We start from the raw sequence: 21,313 nt of genomic DNA, 5'->3' as shown, positions 1-21,313 counted from the left end.
AGTTTTCAAACAATAACTTGTGTTTAAATGTATGAATCTCTCTGAAATCATACCACAAGTTTCCATACCATGAAGGGATGGTTAGTACTGACTTTGGGGGGTTATGCTTCAAAATGTTTTGGAATTCGGGGCCAAAAAAGGGAGGAAAACTAGGTTTTTCTGGTCAATGGACAATTAAGACAATTTAAAAGCAGTGTAAAGGAGGTAATTCAAATATATTTAACATACAAAGTTAGATATGTTCAATTTTACCTCCTTTACACTACTTGTAAAGAATGTTAAAAGAAATATCAGATTTTGGACTAATTGCAAAAAAGTTGACATTTTTTTTTGGTCAGAAACCTAATTTATGTCAAAAATTTTATCACAATCCTAATTTAGAGCTGTATCAAGCTTGAATGTTGTTTCCATACTTGCCCCAACTATTCAGGGTTCTACCTCTGTGGTTGTATGAAGCTGCGCACCTGGTTGGCTTATATCTCAAAAACCAAAACATTTAGGGCAAATCTGACATGGGATAAAAGTTTTCATTAGGTCAAGTTCTATCAGCCCTGAAATATTCAGATGAATCTAACAACCCATTGTTGGGTTGCTGCCACTAAATTGATAATTTTAAGAAAATTTTGCAGTTTTTGGTTATCATCTTCAAGGTGAGCGATTCAGGCTCTTGAGAGCCTCTTGTTTAAAAGAGTTTTGCCTCTGAAATATTAAATTTATGGAAAATGTCCTGGTTTAGCGCTACAAAAAAAGTTTGTATTTAGTTATAGCCCTTGTACCTTGGATAGATAAAATATGCGTAATGCTGGAGTCATTGGAACTCTGTTCTTTAATTGTTATTGTCATGCTTAAGGTGATCAGTTTGGTTTGATAAAGCAAATTACAATTTGGTTAAATTTTGAATAAAATGCAAAAGGTGGAGAGCAACACTTACAGTCAAGTCAGTATAAGTTGTTTTCTCAAAGATTTTTAACTTTTTAACTCTTTTTGTCGAGCCTTTGACTTTAAAAAAAAAAAAGCAAGACATAGCGATCTGTTGTTGTCGGCGGTGTCAACAAATATTCACTCTATGGTTAAAGTTTTTGAAACTTGAATAACTTAAAAATAATTTTTTTTTTCTGTATTTAACTTATAAATGGACTTAGTTTTTCTGCCAGGAAACATTACATTCACTCTGTGATTAAAGTTTTTAAAATTTTAATAACTTTCTCAATCGTTTTTTGGAAAATGACGCTTCAGTGGCAATGTTCCGATACCATTGAATAGAATAACAGGAAGTCGATTATTGCCTCCGCCTACCGCACTCGGTTTCATATTTACTATTTTACAAACTAACTGGTATCTGCTTGTAGTCCGCTACACTCGAACAAAGTGTTGTAGTCAGAAGGGAACCAGTTTACATACTTTATTTTATTTACAACAAAAATGTTGACCTGTCCATAGAAAGGCTTGTATAGTCCGCGGTTTTATTCTCCAAAATTGGACCTTCCAGAGGGGGTGCGGACTATAGAGTACAATAAGCAAGAAATAAGAAAAGAAGTTCAATTTCGCGGCAAGGTGGTTGTTTACGCTCCGCCCTCATTGATATTGTAGAGGGCGCTCTCGTCATTTTTCAAACTAATAATTTTGACTCATCCATATTAATAAGTTATTTCTATTTAATATCAAATTAAAACTGATTAATATAAAAACTAAACCTTTCATTACAAATTTCTCGTTTCTTTTCAATGCATTTGAAATAAACTGGTATCTGCTAGATTGAAACGATCCAAACATAGTAAAAAAGACAACCGTAAACCAGCTTAGAATTTATAAACTACAAAACGTAATTGGTTATCGTTCATTCCGTTTTGGTGTTTCATACCGACTTATATGGTTTGTATAAGCTTAAGACCCTTCAAACATTAATGTGATAGGTATAATAAAGACTGTTTTACAAGAGGATGGAACTGTTTTACCTTCAAAGTCGTATTATAGTGATATCTGTCATGTACGGATTTCGACTCTCACCGGTTAATTTCTTCTTTTACACGTGCTTTTTAACTTTCTGTTTAAGTGCCAGTCTTTGTAAGAATCAGGCAATTTAGAAAAATTTCAAAACATGGCCGAAAAAAACCCACCGACCTAACCATCCTATTTTGAAGTTACCCTCATCCTGAGTTAGAAATTGTAGGTCTTTTGTTTCTGCGTGTCTGGTAATTCGAGAAATCTCCAGTTAACTATTGGTTAGAATGATAGCAAATTACGGAGTAAGCTCCCCTTAATTTTTATTTTCTAATGCATTTCAGCCAAATGATATCTTGAATTACCAGAACAAGAAAAGGAAACGAATACTATATTCGTGTACCATTATACAATTTGAACATAAATTAATGTCAACTTGAGTTGGTTTTTGTTTGTCATATTTTCACCATTGCCTGATTCTTAGGCAGATTGGCACTTAAACATCTCAAGTTTCAAAATTGTTTTTTAAATGAATGAATCTTATTTTAACAATCATGAAGCGTTCTAGAATCATTTTTAGACAGTTTCTACTTCTGTTTGATGATGGAAAACAGGTTTTCTCAAGAAAATACCGCAAACGATCGCAGAGGATTTTAAATGTACAAGACAAATCGGCACCTATTTGAAGTCAATTCGGCATCCAATAATATTTGTTATAATATTTTCTATTCAATTGATTAATAACTTTTACCAAGTATATAGTTAATATGCTGTTGTGTATAAAGGTAAACAACGAAGCCCTTACCGAAGCTGTTGTTTTAACAATGAGACAATTAGAAAATTAAAATGGAAAACTATGAGTCCCTTTCAATAAATCAAACTTTCATGCCAAATAATTAGCAAATTTAAGGTGTTTTTTTTTCAGAAAGTTTATACAGCATTAAACCAACAATCCTGTAAACTGGTTAAAAAATGCATAAAGAATATCCAATACCTCATATATATGTTAAAAATACACATTTAGTTGAGAAAAATAAATATAAACAAAATGTACATGAACCCCCAAAAATGTAAAAGTTAATATTTTTGGACAATCCCTTCCTTAGGTATTTAACTCTTTTTGCCTAAATAATGAACAAAATTTTGGCAACCCCTTTCTTATTTTTACTCTTTTTGCTTAAAATACTGTTAAAAATATATATTTAACATGGGTGACGAATTGACTATATCAGGTATCGATTTAACAAGGTGCTGATTTGACTATATCGGGTGCCAATTTAACCAGGTGCCGGTTTGACTAGAATTCTTTGAAATTACCTGAGTTTCATTAGACCTTTGATAACAGTAACAAAAAGATTATTTACCTAAAATTTTGTGGAGAGAAGGGGGTTCGGACTATGTACCAGTGAGAAATATACAAGCCTTTCTACGGTATTTATTTTTACAATTCAGGTAGTCTTGACCTATTCATTTGTCTTTAAAAAAAAACCAGCCAGTTATCATCTTCAGTTCACACATGCACATATACGAATATCAATTATATGCTTACGAGACATGTTGCATTGTTAAACTAATTACGGTATGTGAAAATCAAGACTTAGAATATCCAATATTAGAGACAGTTGCGTCATTTTTTTCTCAGAGCTTTCAGCTCTTTGATTATCTCACCTGGCTCGAAGGGCCAAGTGAGCTTTTCTCATCACTTGGCGTCCAGTGTCTGTAAACTTTACAAAAATCTTCTCTGAAATTACTGTGCCAAATTTAACCAAACTTGGCCACAATCATCATTGGGGTATCTTGTTAAAAAAATGTGTCCAGTGACCTGGCCAACCAACTGAGATGGCCATTATGGCTAAAAATAGAACATAGGGGTAAAATGTAGATTTTGGCTTATATCTCTAAAACCAAAGCATTTAGAGCAAATCTGACATGGGATTAAATTGTTTATCAGGTCAAGGTCTATTTGCTCTGAAATTTTCAGGTGAATCAGACAACCCAGTGGTGGGTTACTGCCCCTGTATTGGTCATTTTAAGGAAATTTTGCCGTTTTTGGTTATTATCTTGAATATTATTATAGATAGAGATAAACTGTATACAGCAATAATGTTCAGCAAAATAAGATCTACAAAAAAGTCAGCATGATCAAAATGATCAGTTGACCCCTTAAGGAGTTATTGCCCTTAATCGTCAATTTTTAGCAATTTTTCGTGAAATTTTGTTATCTTTTACAAAAATCTGCTCCTGAAACTACCAAGACAAATTTAACCAAACTTGTCCACAATCATCATAAGGGTATCTAGTTTAAAAAATATGTCTGATGATCCCGCCTGTGAGTCAAGATGGCCGACATGACTAAAAATAGTACATAGGGTAAAATGCAGTTTTTAGCTCATATCTCAGAAACCAAAGCATTTAGAGCAAATCTGACGAGGATAAATTTATTTGAAAAGTCAAGGTCCGTCTGCCCTGAAATTTGTAGACCAATTAGGCAACCCGTGAATTAGTAATTTTAAGAAAATTTTGCAGCTTTTGGCTATTATCTTAAATATTATTATAGATACAGATAAACTGTAAACAGCAATAATATACAGCAAAGTAACCCCTACAAATGAGTCAGCATGATCAAAATGGTCAATTGACCCCTTAAGGAGATATTTCCCTTTATAGTCAATTTTTTAACAATATTCATAAATTTGGTAAATTTTGTACATTTTTACAAAATACTTTAAAAACTGGGCCAAGTTTAATATAGATAGAGATAATTTATATAATTGTAAGCAGCAAGAATGTTCAATAAAGTAAGATCTACAAACACATCACCATCACCTAAACACAATTTTGTCATGAATCAATCTGTGTCCTCTGTTTATGATATGCACATAGACCAAGGTGAGCGACACAGGCTCTTTAGAGTCTCTAGTTTTAATATGCAAATCGACCAAGGTGAGCGACACAGGCTCTTTACAGCTTCTAGTTTTATTTGAGTGTCACTGGTAATTCTTTTGTAGACGAAAAAGCGAGTCTGGTGCATATACAAAATTTCAATCATGGTATCTATGATGAGTTTAATTATACCTCACATTTTTGTCGAGCCTGGGACTTTTGTCGCAGAAAGCTTGACATAGTGATAGTGATCCCGCGGCTGTAGCAGCAGCAGTGGTGGCGTTAGCTAACTTCTTAAAAGCTTTTTATTTTAGAAGGTGTATATGGATTCCTCATGTTAAGAAGTTTCTGTGAGGCTCATGTCCAATGTCCTTGACCTCATTTTCATGGTTTAGTGACTACTTGAAAAAAAAGATTTTTTGTAATGTTAAATTCTCTCTTATTATAAATAATAGGATATAACTATATTTGGTACCTTGCAAGGTCTTCATGCCTGTCAGACAGTTTTCACTTGACCTTGACCTCATTTCATGGATCAGTGAACAAGGTTAAATTTTGGTGGTTAAGTCCATATCTCAGATACTATAAGCAAAAGGTGTAGTATATTTGGTGTATGGAAGGACTGTAAGGTGTACATGTCCAACTGGCAGGTGTCATCTGACCTTACCCTCATTTTCCTGGTTCAGTGGTTATAGTTAAGTTTTCGTGTTTTGGTCTGTTTTTCTAATACTGTATGCAATAGATCTACTATATTTGGTTTATGGAATGATTGTAGGGTGTACATGTATAGCACTATAGCTGGCAGTTGTCATCTGACCTTGACCTCATTTTCATGATTCAGTGGTCAAAGTTAAATTTTTGAGTTTTGTCTTTTATTCTAAAATTATATGCAATATTTTTTCTAATACTTTATGCAACAGGTCAAATATATTTGGTGTATGGAAATATTTTATGATCTTTATGTAAGTCACGCAGGATTTATTGACCTTGACCTCATTTTCACGGTTCATTGCTCAGTGTTAAGTTATTGTGCTTTGGTCTGTTTCTTTAAACTATAAGCAATAGGTCAACTTTATTTGTTGTATGGAAGAATTGTTAGCTGTACATGCCTGCCTGGCATGGTTCATCTGACCTTGACCTCATTTTCATGGTTCATTGGTCAATTTTTAGTTTTCTTAGTTAATGTTAGGTTTATGTGACAGTTGTAATAAAGCTTTATATTTAGGAATATCAACATAATATCAATGATTAGTAAAGAAGGCGAGACATTTCAGCTTGTGTACTCTTGTCATTATATAACATACGTTTAATATCATACACTTACTGCACAATTATTTGCATGGCTTAAAAGTTAAATGATTTAGAAAGAGAATTATGTAGAAATCATCAGTTAGAACATGTTCGTACAAAATAAACAAAAAACATCATGCATCCAAAGGATGTTTCATGATAAGAACCGAAACAATTGAAGAGCTATATCTCCAAAAAAGGATAAAAAATCATGGCCTATAATCTAAAGTCAACTTTTCCTGAAGCCTTCGTTATTAAAAGTTTATAAAAAGTCAATTTAAGACAATATTAATGTAATTTCAATTGTGTTGCATGTTTTATTTGCTTTAACTGAAGTAAGAGCTCTTATTGCCCTTAATATTTGTGTAAACATGTCTCTTCTATAGACTTAAAACTGGAAGAAGTACAGTATTTGACCAGTGGGCTAGTGATAACAGTGTTCATGGATTCCATCTACCATATATTTTGTGCTCAAGTTTAATTACCTGCCTAATAAAGAACACAAAGCAATTACCCAAGTCACATAGATGCCTTAACTCATTCTTGGTATGTTATAGTTATGTTCTCTGTACATCAATTTTGTATTATAATTTAGCTGTAAATGTTGTCTCTATGCTTAACTGTTAGATACCCATCAGTTATTTGTAATATCAGAATAAAGTCATCAATTGGAAAATAAGAAATATAAAAGCAAAATTGAAAAAAACAGCTCTTTCACAATATAATAAAAAAAAAACATGCTTTAAGCATGTTTTTTTTTTATTATATTGGGAAAGTAAAGCATGTTTTTTTTTTTATTATATTGGGAAAGAGCTGTTTTTTTCAATTTTGCTTTTATATTTCTTATTTTCCAATTGATGACTTTATTCAATTTTAAAAAGTGATTTACTAGTATTCAGCTTTGAAATAATTTTTGATACATGTATGAAGTATTTGACTGTTGTATTTGTCCTATTCTTTGCTATTGAATACATTATTTAACAAAATAATAGTTTATAATGTCAAACTAAACTGATTAATTGTAGAAAAAAATATGCAACTGTATTATTTGTAATGCTTAAATACCGGTATATAAAATAGAAAATGTAAAACTAAATGACTAAACTACAAAAGAATTGTATCGCACCTAGAAGTTTAGACGTGTAAAATTGGTCTTTTCCTTTGAGGACCATAAAATTGATAATATCACATATACATTTAAACCAAGTTACATATTTATTCATATGAGACTGACTTAGTACACTGAGGAGTTTCTTCGGAATAGTGTTGAAAGAAGCTAGAATTATCTTTAACTTCAAATTCTGCTATTTAGATGATGTTCTTTCAATAAATATTTCAAAGTTTGATGACTATTTTGAAAGCATTTATCTTATCAAACTTGAAATAAAGAATACAACAGATACTGAGTGAGTTAAGTCTGCCTACTATTTTGCTCTTCAACTAGATATTAACAATGAGGGTCGTTTTAGAAAACTTTATGACAAAAGAAATGATTTCAGCTTCCAGTTGTAAACTTTCAAAATCTATGTAGTAATCTTTCAGGAGCTCCTGAACATGGAGTAAATATTTCTTAATTGACATGATATTCCAGAGCTTGCATTTCCCCTTCAAAAAATTATATTAAAAAATTTATAGAGAGGATTGAGTTGAAAAAAAAATTGCTAACTAACTTTGTAGGTAAAATGATGACAGAATCTATATTTTAATCAAATTGTAAATTGAAATCTTATCATTATTTAAAGAGTAAGTGAAATGACCATAACTTATTCAACTCCTCAAGCATATAGCAATGAGAAAACTTCATGAATTTTGTTTGATAGTATAAACATAATATCTGCATAAAGCTGATTTAAGCACAGACTCTGTGTGTAGGTGTACATTGTTTTTAGTGTGGGGGGATTAAGTTTAATCTTTGTCTATAAGTCCCAAAATTGGTTTCCGTTCTCCACTTAGTTCACATTAAAAAAATATATGAAACTTATATAAAATGCTTATTGCCACAAAACACAAATTAAGTTTGAATGTTGGTGGCATCACTTTTACCATTCTAGAGTTATGCCCCTGTACAAATGGAAATTTTTTTGTTTCCCTTCTCTAACTTTAGTTTGCCTTAACCAAATGTTATGAACATTATCCTGCAATTAGCCATCTATTAAATGTACAAATAACAGGTATACATATAAATTTTTACTATATTTGTACAAATAAAGTCTCCTGTTATCCCACTTCTATGTTGAACAAGCGGTAATATAAATATTTCTGTTTTTGAAACAGTTCATTTTGAAGTCCTCTTTGCAGTCCGCGTTCAACTATGTCAATTTCTTTGAGAAATTAGAGACAATGATTCAGATTTTAATATCTAAATTATCAAGTGTTGGGAGTAATAATTTCAGGATAAACACAATATATGTTTACCTAATGCTAATAACCACATAACGCAGATCAAGTTTGAATTTAGGTGGTGTCATTTTTACGAATGTTGCTAAAGGGCGGAAACGGAAAACGGAACGGAAACGTAAAGAAATATTTAAAGTGGACGGAATTTAAGTGGAAAAATGGAAAGAACTACAAAATTCAGTAATGAAATCACACAATTGTGTTGACAATATGACAAGAGCTAGATATGAAAGAAAATAGCAAACAGTTTTGGAAATACATAACATCTTAACAAAAAAGAGGCTATAAAGAGCATGTAACATTCATTTAGGTCTATGTGCATGATCAACAACGAGAACTCTCCAATATTATAGACTTGAATAGTTCATGCGATCGATCTATCTATCTTCTATATATGCATTATTGTCATTTTGTTTATTTTCGTTGGTTACATCTTCTGACATCAGACTCGGACTTCTCTTGAACTGAATTTTAATGTGCGTATTGTTATGCGTTTACTTTTCTGCATCATGGCTAGAGGTATAGGGGGAGGGTTGAGATCTCATAAACATGTTTAATCCCGCCGTATTTTTGCGCCTGTCCCAAGTCAGGAGCCTCTGGCCTTTGTTAGTCTTGTATTATTTAAACTTTTAGTTTCTTGTGTACAATTTGGAGTTTAGTATGGCGTTCATTATCACTGAACTAGTATATATATTTGAAGGACGCCTCCGGGTGCGGGAATTTCTTGCTACATTGAAGACCTGTTGGTAACCTTCTGCTGTTGTCTGCTCTATGGTTGGGTTGTTGTCTCTTTGAAACATTCCCCATTTCCATTCTCAATTTTATCTATAGTTTTACCCCAAACACAACAGAGGATGAGAGGCCGTGACAAAAGAGTTGTCATTTTAGGGCAATCGTCACTTTACACAGTCTACTTACTATTTATAACGGAAATTATGATTTGTTTGTAGATCTTGTCTCGCTGTTTAGGTTGTTTTTTTTATAAAAGTTTCTAGCTTTCGCTTATAACTTTCAAGATGATTGACAAAAATGCCAAAGATCGGTAAAATCATTAAGAGCACAAATTCCTATAGCGAGTCGACTAACTATTACATTGTAGATCTTGTCTTGCTGGTAATTTTTGCTATTAAAAGTTTCTATCTATTTATTATATATTTCATTATTAAAGACAAACATGGAAATTGGCAAAATTCGTCATATAAGGACGATAAGAAATATAAGAAATCATTTGGCCATTTTGACGTGAATGGACATGAGGTGGAGCTCAACATTCTGAACATGTGTTTACATCAGGTTTTCGCTATTCATGGCGGCTTTTAGTAGACAATACTTGCATGTCATCACAGCCATAACGGCTAAACAGATAGGATTTATATCCTACACTTTTTAAACTAGATACACCAATGATAATTGTTGCCAAATTTAACCAAAACTGTCAGCCGACTACTAGTACCTAAAAGTTCAGTAACATTTGGCCAATGGTAGTTATAGAGGAGAACACTTTTGTAAAAGTAAACGAAGATGAAGATGGACGACAGACACCAACTGTCGAGAATATCCATATGCATCTTAGTAGGATCAAGTCATATAAATAGAACTCTTAAAGTATACCATCACTAAAGACAAAGAAAGGTCTACCAGCAGAAAAACAACCATGACAGAGCAGAAACATTGAATGAACAATTCACTATAATTGTATCTACTAAGAAGACATCAACCTAATATATTCACTAAAGAAACCGACTTACCCAAAATGGAACTTAAGTAGGGTTGAGAAAAAAATAGAACATGGACTCAATGCATCAAAAGTATGAGGGCCAGAAGAAATAAACCATAGGGAAAAAAATGAATTAGCAGTTATCATATTATTATTCACCAATTTTTCAAAAATCATCAATACCAGTTAATACCTGATGAATGGACAACAACAGACATGTGTACATTTGTGCTAAGTATCTCAAACATGCATTCTCTGCAATATGATCTAACATATAGTATGCTCCAACATATTGCGTAACCTATATTATTATAATATCAATGCTTTTGGTAAATAATAAGGTTGCAATTATGTACTGTCATCAATGATTGCACCAAAAACATCCATAAAGACACATTACAGATATATTTATACATATCTACTTTAATCGAAATAAAACAGTTACAGGAAACCAGGTAAAACACAATGTTGGATTTATTCATTCCTATGCTTCCGCAAGTAGAGACGTGGTAAATTGGACCAGGTCGTTGATTCTTGGGTATCTCAAGGAACTGTTTAGGGTTGGGTGTTATTTAGTAAATTATATTAATGCCAGAGTTTCGCGAAAAGTTGTGGTCCTAAGGATTTGACCACCAAAATTTTGCAAAGGAAAGACAAAATTTAAGGATTTGGCAAAAGAAATAATAGTGAGGACCAGCGTATTTTCTTCAAAAACCACCAACGAAAAAAAGATTTCGCGAATTCTGTAATGCTATCTTATATAATCAGGTGTTTGGCTAGCAGAAATACCAAAACGATCAGATGAGTAGTGTAAAATAAAGTATCATTCATCATAAAATATTAGAACAGAGTAGATTATTAATGTTCTATTTCTAATACTGTATTGTGTCATTTTGGTCTCTTGTGGAGAGTTGTCTCATTTGCAATCATATCTTCTTTTTTTTATATTTACTGCAGTGTTTGTTACTTGTGCTGTGTGGATTCAGTAGAATTTGTCCCCTTACCTGTAGTGTATGCCCTTATATTTTTACGACACCAATGATATGAAACTTATTAACAATGAATGCTGAATTCCACAAAATACAGATCAAGTTTGAATTTTGGTACATCACCTTAACCTTTATAAATGGAAAATTACAGAAGTTGTGTCTATTTTCTAACTTAGGTTGGGGTTCGTGTTGTTTATTCTTTAGTTTTCTATGTTGTGTCGTGTGTGCTATTGTTTTTCTGTTTGTCTTTTTCATTTTTAGCCATGGCGTTGTCAGTTTGTTTTAGATTTATGAGTTTGACTGTCCCTTTGGTATCTTTCGTCCCTCTTTTTTAACGAGTGTTTAAATGTGAAAAATTATAAAAAGAAACATATAAAAAAAGGTCGTATTTTTCTGTTCCGGAAATCGGTAAGTTCTTGTAAATCAAAAACAATTACGGTGTTATACGCGTCACAGATTCGGATTTTGATATCTTACAAAATATGCGACTTTGGAAGTTCAATAATGTCATCCTTTAGTAAAGAGTTGTTAAAAGTTTTTATCTCAATATTTATTGAAGCACATTGAGTGTAATCAATGCACGTGTAGCATTATGTTACATTGTAACACCAAAGCGAAACAAAATCTTAAAATGACCTTGACATCAACCAATCGAATCCATGACAAGTCGCCCCACACCTAATCGCCCCACTTTTTCACCAACTCGCCCCACTTTAAAAAAAAACGCCCCAACCTGGATTACCAAATCGCCCCACTTTTTAAAAAATCGCCCCACTTGTGAAATGTGTTCAATCCCGTTAATATTACCCCTGAAAACTCGCCCCACTGAATGGAAAACGATAAAATCTAGATTAACATATTATTAACCAGGATGAATTTAGTAAAGCCAACTCGCCCTACAGATGTTATCCCGTTGTATATAACTTAAATTCCGTGAATATTACTCCGGCCAACTCGCCCCACTTATGGAAACGGATGTTATCCCATTGAAAACCTTATAGAAACTTCTTATATTATTCCTTTTTTTTAATATAGCAGTAAGAAGTGAGTATTAATATTTCGGTAACGTGAATGTCAACTAGCAGTGGCGGATCCAGGGGGGGGTGTTCCGGGGGTGCGCACCCCCCCCCCTTTATTTTTGCCGATCAATGCATTTGTATCGGGACATATGTTTTGCACCCCCCCCCCTTTTGCCCTGGGTGCCCTGGGTTAGCACCCCCCCTTTCGAAAATTCCTGCATCCGCCCCTGACTAGCCCCACTTATGAATAGTACAAGTATGAATAGAGTTAAAGGCTACCAACTAGCCCCGCTTACGAATAAAATAATTTAACTGAAATGTGTGTTGGCTTTTTTCGGTTTGTTTGTATTCTGTGTAGATTAGTTTTCATTTAAGTGGTGCGAGTTTCAATCTAATTGAAATATAGATCTCCGATTTCGTTATACTACGTTACTACATATGTAGTATAACGAAATCGGAGATCTATATTTCAATTAAATATAGATCTCCGATCTATATTTCAATTAGATTGGGCGAGTTTTAATTTTTAATTTTATATTAATCTAAATATTACCGTTTTCCATTAAGTGGGGCGAGTTGGCAGGAGTAATATTAAACATGATTTAACCAATTTCACATGTGGGGCGATTTTTTTAAAAGTGGGGCGAGTTGGTGATCCAGGTTGGGGCGGTTTTTTGTAAAGTGGGGCGAGTTGGTGAAAAAGTGGGGCGATTAGGTGTGGGGCGACTTGCCAGTGGGGCGACTTGTCCTGCTTCCAACCAATCAGAAAACTACAATAACAACAATTTATTTGACAAGCATGAAGGATCATGGAGGTGATTTGCAAAATAACGGAATAATATTAACAAGAATACAAATAAGCATACATTTAAGATTACTGAATTAAGATGATTTAAATAATCTCAATAATTTCAGACAAAAAACGAATAAAATGATTAATAATAAAGTACCTATGTATCATTAGAATCCTCCCAATTTAAAAGGTACGTAAATTTCGTCTTCTATGAAATTTGAAATTGCCGCCAACTTATATCAGCTGATTAATATACTGACGTATGTAATACGTATCAATGACAAACAATATTCCTACGACTTTTGCCATTTAGGAAATGTAAACGACTCATCTTTATAGATTTTTGCCAATCAAATATCAAGTTCAAACTATTGTTCTTTGACATCTTAGCCAACAGCACAGGGGATAATAAACTATAGGAGAATTTCTATCAAGCACTTCTTCCTATGTGCAACTTCAAAACTTTTGGGAAATTCGACGACCATTTAAGGTTTTTATGGTAATATTTTTTTATATTCCAGCCTGAGAATAAAAAGCATAAAAAAAGTGTTCAATTTAGTCATAAATAACATGATAGCCAGCCAGATAATAAAAGTGGCACATATTTCAGCATTTATTGGGTAGAGCATAAATCTAGGGTGCTTGCATTAAGCAGATTAACTGCTTAAAAACCCTAACAAGTAAAAGAAAACAAAACAGCCCTCATACTTTATCTGGATTTTGTGGTAATAAGCATTGAGTATATGTTTCAAAATATTTTGGTTGAGGCTAAAAGAGGGACGAAAGATACCAAAGGGACAGTCAAACTCATAAATCTAAAACAAACTGACAACGCCATGGCTAAAAATGAAAAGGACAAACACACAACAGCACACACGACACAACATAGAAAACTAAAGAATAAACAATAAACCCCACCAAAAAACTAGGGGTGATCGCAGGTGCTCCGAAAGGGTAAGCAGATCCTGTTTAACTTGTGGCACCCGTCGTGTTGCTTATGTGATAACAAGTGTTCTTGAATCAATTCTGTGCCGTTCCTTCAGCAACCTCATGCTGGTAAACGATTTCCCCATGAAAAAAATGTGAAAAGAAATCGCACGATACAATAAAAAGGTAACGACTAACGAGGCTCGAGAAACGTTTGTTTTCAACAAGTTGAAGTTACAAACAAGTTTTTTTTAACTCCTACTAATACAGTGATTTAAAGTTTAAATAAATGTTTTTTCTTATTATGATATGAGTAATGGAAGACAGTTAAACCGTAATCAAGATATTTTAATTCAGTTATAATTTGAGATGTTAATAAAATTGAGAATGATAATGGAGAAGGTGTCATAGAGACAATAACCTGGTCTAAGAGCAGACAACAGTCGAAGGTTAGCGGATCTTTAATGCAGGGGGAAACTCCTACACCCAAAGGATTGCTTTTGCTGGCCCCTTAACACAATAACAAAAATGTATACTATTTCAACTAGTCACTTTGTTCGGGTGGAACTTTTAAACCACTTTCCAGAGGCTAGTTAGTTCTTTAAGCCCGGAAATTTCCAACGTTGGAACAAAAAAGCATTTACAATAACACTGTGTCTAAACCACACCGGCAAAATTTGCTCGGACTCGATGGTATCTAACATCCGGCACAATGACGAAAAGACAAAAAAAAGGTAGGTTTCTCCTTATTTATTTTTTTTTTTTTATGATCTCGAAGAATATATATACATATACAACTATTTTCTATTGTGAGATGCGATATTTTCTACAACCGTTCTATATTAACGGAGAAATAAGTCAAAATGCATGTCAAAATGACGAATTGAGTGAACCTTGTCTCGAAATTGTTTAATTTCTCGTTAAATTGTTCACATTGTACGGAAAGAAAGGTACGGGAAGATAGATATTGACACGGAGATTGCAAATTTAGTTATTATGAGCATCTCAATAATTGTATTTCTGTGTATGGAACGAAAGAAAAGGGTCATGTCAAATTAAAATAAACCGGTTTCGTCAATGTTGTTACTACACAATCACCCGGTTTCGTCTATATATATCACCCGTTTTTTTGTTTGTTTTTTTTAACAAACAATTTATGAAAAGAAACTTTGGCACGGATCTGAACATTGTCTTTCGAGAATTTAAATATATATTTATGTAAAGTAAACTTGGCGTGTTAAAATCTATTTTAAACGGGCACTTTTGGACATAGTTAATTATGATAATACACATTTTCCTAATGAAAGGCGTATCCCTTATTTCACTTAACTTCAAACTAATTTTAAATGGAATATAAATACTGAATAGCAAACACTGGTACCTAATTATTTTGTAACATTATTATATTTTCTTTGTTTATAATAGTAGTATGTAAAGATGAAAAATAAAAGGATGTGTTTTGATTGTGCCGTAATTTTAATTTACTATACTATATTATATACACTTAGTTTACAATATTTACTATCAATTATTAATACATTTATGCATTCAATCATTGACAAACAGTCCCAAACCGACTATAGTCTATACTGTTCTGCACAAATTAATCATGCATGCAGTCCTGCCCGATTTTCTGGTACTATATATACTGTTTTACTTGCGCACTAAAGCGAGTTTTCACACTTAAGCATCCATAACATAGCAGTGAGATTTGTAACTTTCTCCCCGTTTCTGGTAGGCACATTTATTTTCATAGGCATGTTTTTCACATTATTTTTACAGTTCAAATTCATTTTTTGTACAGTTCAAATTCAATTGAAACTTCAAGATAACTTTCGAAAACAATATCTGACAGTTTTGTATTTTAAATGTGAATAAAAGTTGGTTTGCAAAACATGACCGTCATTTATATCTAGGTCTTATTGAGATTGATTGATTGATTTTTGGTTGCTTTGCGCCGCATTAACATAAAAAGGCTATATCGCGGCGAGAGCTAATTCGAATATTTTTCAATTTAAAGCATATTTTTAAAATAAGACAAAAAGTCCTTCAATATACTAAAATTCTAGACTAGAGCAAATTGATTATCTTTTATATCTAGGTCTTATTAAGAAGAAGTGACGGTAACCACTTATCCCATAAACATTGACAATGAGACAACTTTCTTTTAGACACAAAAATTATGTTGATTTAATCAAGTTTAGGTCAGCGTATGCCTTAAACAAGGAGAAAAACACACAAACTACATGAAAGCAAGCTATAACAGGGCCCTTAATTATAAATGTAAAACAATTCAAACAAGAAAACTACCTGCCTATTTTATGTTCAAAACGCATATGGTATAAAGCAACCAAAGACAACCATGGAATTACAAGCGTGTGATTCGGGAATGGACTGAGTCAAAGTGTTGTCGCTGACACAAACAGTACAACAAAAGTACAAATAATAAAAACTGATGAAAAAACCCTAACTCGTTCGATGACAGAGCCTGTATAGTAAATGCGCGATGTGTGCCAAAACTTGTATCACTTGTAAATTATCCCTTAACGATTGTATAGAAAAGATTACATACATAGAAGGATTGGATTACTTATAAAGGTGTCCATCCTTTTGTGCGAGAAAATGACATATCAATTGTGTGTTTCGATTTTTAAGACCGTAAACTTTAATTTCAAGTTTAAACATGTTCAACATATTTTCCCATAACTCATATAGAAAACGCATATTTAGAGAGCTTTAATATCAATATGCTGTAAAAAAAATTTGGAATGCAAAGTAAATTAAAATATTTGTGTTCTATAAGAGTAGGAATTCAAGTGTTTGCTTAGTATTTATATTGAATCTGAGACTCATATAAATAATAAGCCGTTGTCCGGTGAACGAACTTGTTTTCCAACGACCCACAAAACTCCTTTTGAACGCTGAAGTTAAATAATCAATTATAATGTAATGCGATTATGAATTTTTTTATTTGACCAAACCGGGTTATGCATTTTGAAATCTATGACGAAACCGGGTTGTATACATTGAAGAAACCGGCCAGTTCCATTTTGACATGACCCATTTCTTTCGTTCCATACACAGAGATACAAAAATGGAGATGCTCATAATAACTAAATTTGCAATCTCCGTGTCAATACTAGCTATCGTACCTTTCTTTCCGTTCAATGTGAACAATTTAACGAGAAATTAAACAATTTCGAGGCAAGGTTCACTCAATTCGTCATTTTGACATGCATTTTGACTTATTTCTCCGTTAATATAGAACAGTTGTAGAAAATATTGCATCTCACAATAGAAAATAGTTGTATATGTATATATATTCTTCGATATCATAAAAAAAAATAAAAAAAATAAGGAGAAACCTACCTTTCTTTTGTCTATTGGTGTTCCGTCATTGTGCCGGATGTTAGATACCATCGAGTCCGAGCAAATTTTGCCGGTGTGGTTTAGACACAGTGAATAACTTGGACATCATACTAAAATTAAACTAAAAACTAACAAGAAATTAAGATTAAAAAAATGTACAAAACAATTATGAAAAATATATATGATATACAGCAACAATCACCACATTAGTGGCTCCTCACTGTGGACAGGTACATACAGAATGTGGCGATTTTAACATCTCAACTGGCACAAAACTCTCCCCTAACATAGGACAGTGTATGTGCATAATCTCAGACATTGAATCTTTATAAATATAAATTGAAAATAACTTTTGAAAGTGGTAGCTATAGGATACCGTAGGATTGCATAAAATACACATTACTGTACAAGCATTATTTGATACTTTAGAAATAGCTGAGAACAATGCCTGAGATAATATTTTGAAAATTTCTTTACACTATTCATCTGAACTTGGCCAAGTTTGCCTTTGGGTTTTTGATTAACTGCCTATAGCACCCTTTGGTGCTTTGATTTATTTTTTTTTTTTTTGGGGGGGGGGGGGACTTTTATTGTTCTAAAGCTGTGCCCCTTTACCAATGGAAAAAAAATTGCATCCGTTCTCTAACTTAAAGTTTGCCTCAACCAATTCTTATAAGACGTCCTCTACCGACGAAGTAGAAGGGGACTATTGGTTTGCTGATTTTTTAAAGATCACTTTTTGTGAACGTTGCATGCGGACGTTTCTGTAAAATTTACCTTTTCCAGTAAATGCTCATTTATTGATAAAAGGAATTCATAACAAATCGCCCCACACATACTCGCCCCACTTTTTCACCAACTCGCCCACTTTCTTAAAAATCGCCCCACTTTTGTTTTCCAACTCGCCCCACTTATGAAAACGATAAAATCCCATTGAAAATAGGTTGGATATATTGCTTCATTTATGAAAAGGGATATATGGTCTGCCAACTCGCCCCACTTCTGAAAAATAGATAAATCCTGATGAATTAAGTAATGCCAACTCGCCCCACTTATGAAAAAAGATGCAATTCCGTTGTATATCTATGTCATGTATGTTCCTGACCCACTCAGAAATAAAATCAATACACATTTTTTCCCGTTTGAATGGTTTTACACTAGTCATTTGTGGGGCCCTTTATAGCTTACTGTTCGATGTGAGCCAAGCTAGGGTTCATGTTGAAGACAGTACTTTGACCTATACATAATGGTTTTTCTTTTACAAATTGTGACTTGGATGAAGAGTTTTCTCATTGGCACTCATACCACATCTTCTTATATTTATTTTGTAGTTCTTTTCTTTTTGTTGAAATAAAGCATAAAGAAGTGAGTATCAGTATTTTCTGTGACGTGAATGCCAACTAGCCCAAACAGTGAAAAATAGAAAAATCGGAAGCAGGACAAATCGCCCCACTGGCAAAAACGCCCCACACCAAATCGCCCCACTTTTTCACCAACTCGCCCCACTATTAAAAAAATTTTAAAAATCGCCCCAACCTGGTTAACCAACTCGCCCCACTTTTTAAAAAAATCGCCTCACTTGTGAAAAGGGTTAAATCCAGTTAATTTTCCACTGTCGGCAACTCGCCCCACTTATTGAAAAAAAAGGGGAAAATCTACTTCTATATATGTAATTTTCAGGTCTACCAACTAGCCGCACTTAAATGAAAACTTATTTTGATTTTTGTAATCTACACAGAATACAACAACAAAAAAACGAAATTTATTAAACTTTTTTAACATTCTTAAAATATAATTGCAATTACATTTTTGTATCATTATTGGAGAATAACTTTATACTTGTATAACAATTGAAAAGAAACCTGTTAATTGTATCATAATCATACTATTGATGCGTGATTAACATTTATATATAACTTTATTGCAAAAATAGAGATTTTAACAGCAATTTGATTGTATAGCACTTCACTTTGGTGTTCAAAGGTATTGACGTGGGCAGGGGCAAAGATATACAACGGGATTGCATCTTTTTTATAAGTGGTTTATCTATTTGTCATGAGTGGGGCCAGTTGACAGACCGTATTTCAGCGGGATTTTAACCCTTTTCATAAGGGGAGCATGTTATCATAACTATTTGCAATGGGAGTTTACCCTTTTCATAAGTGGGGCGAGTTGGTAAACAAGAGTGGGGCGGTTTTTTAGAAAGTGGGGCGAGCTTGTGAAAAAGTGGGGCGATTAGGTGTGGGGCGATTTGCCAGTGGGTCGATTTGTCATGGATTCGAAAAAATCCTGATGAATTGAGCAATGCCAACTCGACCCACTTATGAAAAATAGAAAATATCTGATGAATTAAGTTGAGTCATGCCAACTCAATATCAATAATAAAGATTAAGTAAATTTTCGTTTTTTTGTATTCTGTGTATAATTTTTTTTTAGTTATGTGGGGCGAGTTGGCAGACCTGAAATTATATATTCATCTAGGTTTATATTATTTCATTAAGTGGGGCGAGTTGGCAGGAGGAAAATGAACGGGATTTTACCCTTTTTACAAGTGGGGCGATTTTTTTAAAAGTGGGGCGAGTTGGTAAATCAGTTTTGGGCGATTTTTTAAAAGTGGGGCGATTTGTAGTGCTTCCTGATAAAAGCTGTGAACGTTTTGTGTACATGTAATATTGTTTACCTGTTTTGACAGATATTCACTTGCAAATATTAAAGAGCATAAAACGCAAAAATATATATCAGTAGAAATAAGTCTGTTCATAAAAAGTGTCAACAAAGGGACGTAGCTCGTAAATTACTACGGTACCGACACCGCCTCGTCAGAAATTTCGACACATCGAAGTGACACATTTGCCTATTACAACTACACGTATTCGTGAATAATGTGTTGTTCGGTCACCTGTTGAATATTTTTCTCTATTTGTAGTTATTCTATAAATATTTTCTAAAGGTTGTATAATAAACATTCATAGTTATATAATTCTTACACTAAAAACAATAACACTATATTCACTTGTATTTCAGGTTGGTATTCTACATTATAACAGATGATAAAAGAACGTTAATTTGATGGTGTTGGTGCTCTCGTCTTGGATAAAAGAAATATAGTAAAAAAATTGTTTATGAATGAATTAAATGTTATATGAAAATTGTCTCTTGATTATATTACGTTTATTATTTTACAGGAAACCCAGTTGAAATTAAACAAAAGAAATGGAACTCTTTTTTAAGAGAAATTGGTATATATTTTAACAGGCGGAAACCCAGTTGAAATAGAACAAAAGAATCGAAGCGCTTTGTTAGAGAAGGCGATACATGTTTATTTATGTTTACTATAGTAACAACAATTTTAAAAGTAAATAGGAAACAAATAAAATGACAGTTTTCAGCCATATTACGATGTATTTTATCATAAAAACACCATTTGCATAAGTTTTCAATTTATCTATTCCATAATATTAAGCAGAACACTTAGATATCAAGTCGACGAAACGTGTGTTTATTAAGTTGGATCTAAAAAATGCATAACCTCCGATTTAAAAAAAAATACCACGGTCGTAAAATATATCAATCTATTTGTTCCTAAATTTTCGTTTCTGCCCTTCCATTATGTGACTCGAGAAATAATTCCGAAAAATGGTTAACAAATGCATCGATAAAAGAAAATCGAATGCAACTTTTTATGTAAGGGTGTGTTTGAGTTGAATATTTTTGTCTTGAAAATGTATAAAGCAAGGGTATTTAATACATTATCTCGCTTCAGATTCTATCATTTTTATATACATGTATCAAGGCTACAGGCCGACTATAACATCAAAAAGACACAGTACTAAAAAATGAAATATATGGGTCAAGCGAAATACCTTTCTAATGAATCACAAAAACAGAGTTGGTGTGTTCGAATAGCAAATTTTAACTAAAAGTATTTGAAGACAGACTTTTAAAAGGGCACTAGCTACGAGATATATGAAAAACCTATTATATTATT

The 21,313-nt window shown here is 32.9% G+C and overlaps 1 protein-coding gene across 5 annotated transcripts in view; it reads left to right on the top strand.

Annotated features, from left to right (window-relative positions):
* Positions 1-20,474, top strand: part of LOC139510162 (E3 ubiquitin-protein ligase E3D-like) — a 102,537-nt gene extending 82,063 nt beyond the window's left edge. For 2 of the 5 annotated variants that reach the window (XM_071296519.1, XM_071296518.1), the window contains 2 exons: positions 6,501-6,660; positions 9,680-10,621. In XM_071296519.1, coding sequence (XP_071152620.1) covers positions 6,501-6,660; positions 9,680-9,757 — 238 coding nt within the window. In that variant the 3' untranslated portion in view covers positions 9,758-10,621. Of the gene's footprint in view, positions 1-6,500; positions 6,661-9,679; positions 11,077-20,349 lie in introns of those variants that run through there. The other 3 variants (XM_071296516.1, XM_071296515.1, XM_071296517.1) reach the window with 3 other exon arrangements.
* The last annotated feature ends 839 nt before the right edge of the window (positions 20,475-21,313 follow it).

Source organism: Mytilus edulis, chromosome 2, assembly GCF_963676685.1.
Source record: "Mytilus edulis chromosome 2, xbMytEdul2.2, whole genome shotgun sequence".
In the NCBI taxonomy this organism is placed as follows: Eukaryota; Metazoa; Mollusca; class Bivalvia; order Mytilida; family Mytilidae; genus Mytilus; species Mytilus edulis.
This window is presented reverse-complemented; position numbering and strand designations above follow the sequence as displayed.